The sequence below is a fragment of the Entelurus aequoreus genome, linkage group LG10, assembly GCF_033978785.1.
Source record: "Entelurus aequoreus isolate RoL-2023_Sb linkage group LG10, RoL_Eaeq_v1.1, whole genome shotgun sequence".
Classification (NCBI taxonomy): Eukaryota; Metazoa; Chordata; class Actinopteri; order Syngnathiformes; family Syngnathidae; genus Entelurus; species Entelurus aequoreus.
In genome coordinates this window covers 66,773,783-66,778,782 of record NC_084740.1, presented here as the reverse complement: position 1 = coordinate 66,778,782, position 5,000 = coordinate 66,773,783, and the positions used below count along the sequence as shown (strand labels likewise).

The window sequence follows — 5,000 nt, the reverse complement described above, 5'->3', positions numbered from 1 at the left end:
CAAGCTAGCAACCCTGAATGTAAACAAATGCCATTGGTGGATCTACACCTCACATCCACTGTAATGATACCAAGTACAAGAGCGTATCTAGCCGATACTAGTAGGATTACATCAATATTTTTCATCATCACAAAATCTTTAAAAAAAAAATCATATTATGTTTATAAAGTGAGGAAATACGTCCCTGGACACATGAGGACTTTGACCAATGTATGATCCTGTAACTACTTGGTATCGGATCGATACCTAAATGTGTGGTATCATCCAAAACTAATGTAAAGTATCAAACAACAGAAGAATAAGTGATTATTACATTTTAACAGAAGTGTAGATAGAACATGTTAACACAGAAAATAAGCAGATATTAACAGTAAATGAACAAGTAGATTAATAATCAATTTTTACAGTTTGTCCCTCGTAATGTTGACAAAATAATAGGTAGATAAATGACACAATATGTTACTGCATACGTCAGCGGACTAATTAGGAGTCTTTGCTTGTTTACTTACTACTAAAAGACAAGTTGTCTTGTATGTTCACTATTCTATTTAAGGACAAACTTGCAATACACACCGTAGCTCACCGGCGTCACAATGTAAACAAACACCATTGGTGGATCTACACCTAACATCCACTGTAATGATACCAAGTACAGGTGTGTATCTAGTCGATACTACTATGGTTACGTCGATATTATTTGGCATCACATCTTTTTTCATTTTTTTCAAATTTATATAATGTTTCTAAACTCAGTAAATATGTCCCTGGATACATGAGGACTTTGAATATGACCAATGTATGATCCTGTAACTACTTGGTATCGGATCGATACCTAAATGTGTGGTATCATCCAAAATTAATGTAAAGTATCAAACAACAGAAGCATGAGTGATTATTACATTTTAACAGAAGTGTAGCTAGAACATGTTAACACAGGAAATAACCAGATATTAACAGTAAATGAACAAGTAGATTAATAATCCATTTTCTACCACTTGTCCTTAATAATTTTTACAAAATAATAGAATGATAAATGACACAATATGTTGCTGCATACGTCAGCAGACTAATTAGGCGTCTTTGTTTCTTTACTTACTACTAAAAAACAAGTTGTCTTGTATGTTCACTATTTTATTTAAGGACAAACTTGCAATAAGAAAATAAAGCCAATAATGCCATTTTTGTGGTCCCCTTTATTTTATAAATGTATCGAAATAATTTTGGTGCCAAAATATTGGTGTCGGGTCAAAACTAGTGCAAAAATATGGGCGTCTCCTCTCTGACCTTTCCTTTTCTCCTCCTCCTCCTCTCTCATCTTCTGCAATTGCTCCATCTGCCGCCTGCGCTCCTCCTGCTGCCTCCTCATCCTCTGTCGCTCCGCTTCCTCCCGCCTGCCTTGTTGTTGCTCTTCCTCCTTGCCACGCTTCCTCTCCTCCTCCTCCGCCAGCCTCCTCAGTCTGTAGGCGGCAACATCTTCATGAATCCTTAGAATACGATTTATTTCAAATACCAGACCTGAGATCTTCTGCCCTCCTCCTCCTCTCCTCCTCCAGCTCCCCTCTCATCCTTTCTTGCGTTCGCTTCCTCTCCTCCTGCTGATTCTTCTTCTCCTCCTCCTCCGCCAGCCTCCTCAGTCTGTAGGCGGCAACATCTTCATGATTCCTTGGAATACGATTTATTTAAAATACCAGACCTGAGATCTTCTGCCCTCCTCCTCCTCTCCTCCTCCAGCTCGCCTCTCATGCTTTCTTGCGTTCGCTTCCTCTCCTCCTGCTGCTTCCTCTCCTCTTCCTCTCGCTCCCTCGCCCTCCTCTCCGCCTCTCGTTTCCGTCCCTCAGCCTTGTCGGCCAAACGACGGGCCTCCTCTTCTTGCTCCTGGTTTCTTCTGGAGGCCTGAAAGACGTGAACAAGTTCTTTGGACATTTATCAACCCTGCTTTGTATGGCCCGCAAAAGCCTGGAAATATGTGCCAATAAAATACCTTCTATTTTCTTTCTTTACTTATTTTCTTACTAAAGGTATTAGGGTTTTTTTTTCTAGTTTGACAGGGGAAAAAAATAGTGTCCAATATTGCAACAAATATTATATTATCTAACTTTTTGTGTCAAAATCCAAATAAATACTTAAATATATGCTTAAAGGCCTACTGAAATGAATTTTTTTTATTTAAACGGGGATAGCAGATCCATTCTATGTGCCATATTTGATAATTTCGCGATATTGCCATATTTTTGCTGAAAGGATTTAGTAGAGAACATCGACGATAAAGTTCACAACTTTTGGTCGCTGATTAAAAAAAAGCGTTGCCTGTACCGGAAGTAGCGTGACGTAGTCAGTTGAAAGGCTCCTCACATTTGCACGTTGTTTTCAATGCAGCGAGAGCGATTCGGACCGAGAAAGCGACAATTTCCCCATTCATTTGAGCCAGGGTGAAAGATTCGTGGATGAGGAACGTGAGAGTGAAGGACTAGAGTGCAGTGCAGGATGTATCTTTTTTCGCTCTGACCGTAACTTTGGTACAAGCTGGCTCATTGGATTCCACACTCTCTCCTTTTTCTATTGTGGATCACGGATTTGTATTTCAAACCACCTCGGATACTATATCCTCTTGAAAATGAGAGTCGAGAACGCGAAATGGACATTCACAGTGACTTTTATCTCCACGACAATACATCGGCGAAACACTTTAGCTACGGAGCTAACGTGATAGCATCGGGCTTAACTGCATATAGAAACAAAAGAAATAAGTGCTAATTGCTAAGTGCTAACTAGTGCTAATTCGCTAGCCAACTGGCAACAAGTCTGCTAATTGCTAGCTAGCAGCAAGGACCGTTAATCGCTAGATGGCAACTAGCGCGCTAGTCGCTACCTACAAAACTGACTAACTGCTAACTGACTATTAGTATGCTAATTGCTAGCTATCAAATAGGGCTGTAATCTCTATGTGGCAACTAGCATGCTAATCGCTAGCGAGAAACTAAAGTGTTATTTGCTAGCTGTCAATTTCTACGTTAATTGCTAGATGGCCATTAGCGTGCTAATTGCAGCTGGCAGCTAGGTCCTCTAATCGCTAGGTGGAAAATAGCATGCTAATCGCTACCTGGCAATTAGTAAGCTAATTGCTACATAGTAAATAGGGTCGTTAATTGCTAGGTGGAAACTAGCATGCTAATTTCTACCTAGCAACTAACATTCACATATATAGCTGGCAACTAGTATGCCAATTGTTACCTGGCAATTAGTACACTATTTGCTAGCTGGCCACCAGCATGCTAATCATCAGCTGGCAGTTAGGGCTGCTAATCGCTAGGTGGCAACTAATGCGTTAATCACTAGCTAGCAACTAGTGCTAATTCGCTAACTGGCAACGAGTCTGCTAATTGCTAGCTAGTAGCAAGGGCCGTTAATCGCTAGATGGCAACTAGCGCGCTAGTCGCTAGCTAGTAACTGCTAACTGACTATTAGTATGCTAATTGCTAGCTATCAAATAGGGCTGTAATCTCTACGTGGCAACTAGCATGCTAATCGCTAGCGAGAAACTAAAGTGTTATTTGCTAGCTGTCAATTTCTACGTTAATTGCTAGATGGCCATTAGCGTGCTAATTGCAGCTGGCAGCTAGGTCCTCTAATCGCTAGGTGGAAAATAGCATGCTAATCGCTACCTGGCAACTAGTAAGCTAATTGCTAGATAGTAAATAGGGTCGTTAATTGCTAGGTGGCAACTAGCATGCTAATTTCTACCTAGCAACTAACATTCACATATATAGCTGGCAACTAGTACGCCAATTGCTACCTGGCAATTAGTACACTATTTGCTAGCTGGCCACCAGCATGCTAATCATCAGCTGGCAGTTAGGGCTGCTAATCGCTAGGTGGCAACTAATGCGTTAATCACTAGCTAGCAACTAGTGCTAATTCGCTAACTGGCAACGAGTCTGCTAATTGCTAGCTAGTAGCAAGGGCCGTTAATCGCTAGATGGCAACTAGCGCGCTAGTCGCTAGCTAGTAACTGCTAACTGACTATTAGTATGCTAATTGCTAGCTATCAAATAGGGCTGTAATCTCTACGTGGCAACTAGCATGCTAATCGCTAGCGAGAAACTAAAGTGTTATTTGCTAGCTGTCAATTTCTACGTTAATTGCTAGATGGCCATTAGCGTGCTAATTGCAGCTGGCAGCTAGGTCCTCTAATCGCTAGGTGGAAAATAGCATGCTAATCGCTACCTGGCAACTAGTAAGCTAATTGCTAGATAGTAAATAGGGTCGTTAATTGCTAGGTGGCAACTAGCATGCTAATTTCTACCTAGCAACTAACATTCACATATATAGCTGGCAACTAGTACACCAATTGCTACCTGGCAATTAGTACACTATTTGCTAGCTGGCCACCAGCATGCTAATCATCAGCTGGCAGTTAGGGCTGCTAATCGCTAGGTGGCAACTAATGCGTTAATCACTAGCTAGCAACTAGTGCTAATTCGCTAACTGGCAACGAGTCTGCTAATTGCTAGCTAGTAGCAAGGGCCGTTAATCGCTAGATGGCAACTAGCGCGCTAGTCGCTAGCTAGTAACTGCTAACTGACTATTAGTATGCTAATTGCTAGCTATCAAATAGGGCTGTAATCTCTACGTGGCAACTAGCATGCTAATCGCTAGCGAGAAACTAAAGTGTCATTTGCTAGCTGTCAATTTCTACGTTAATTGCTAGATGGCCATTAGCGTGCTAATTGCAGCTGGCAGCTAGGTCCTCTAATCGCTAGGTGGAAAATAGCATGCTAATCGCTACCTGGCAATTAGTAAGCTAATTGCTACATAGTAAATAGGGTCGTTAATTGCTAGGCGGCAACTAGCATGCTAATTTCTACCTAGCAATTAACATTCACATATATAGCTGGCAACTAGTACGCCAATTGCTACCTGGCAATTACCGGTAGTACACTATTTGTTAGCTGGCCACCAGCATGCTAATCATCAGCTGGCAGTTAGGGCTGGTAATTGCT

General features: G+C 41.4%; 1 protein-coding gene across 1 annotated transcript in view; it reads right to left on the bottom strand.

Annotated features, from left to right (window-relative positions):
• The window catches only part of LOC133659198 (capping protein inhibiting regulator of actin dynamics-like), a 2,746-nt gene extending 1,003 nt beyond the window's left edge, over window positions 1-1,743 (bottom strand). The window contains exons 1-3 of the mRNA XM_062061935.1: window positions 1,694-1,743; window positions 1,516-1,635; window positions 1,285-1,484 (exon numbers count right to left, since the gene is read on the bottom strand). Coding sequence (XP_061917919.1) covers window positions 1,285-1,484; window positions 1,516-1,635; window positions 1,694-1,743 — 370 coding nt within the window. The remainder of the gene's footprint in view (window positions 1-1,284; window positions 1,485-1,515; window positions 1,636-1,693) is intronic.
• Window positions 1,744-5,000: the final 3,257 nt, after the last annotated feature.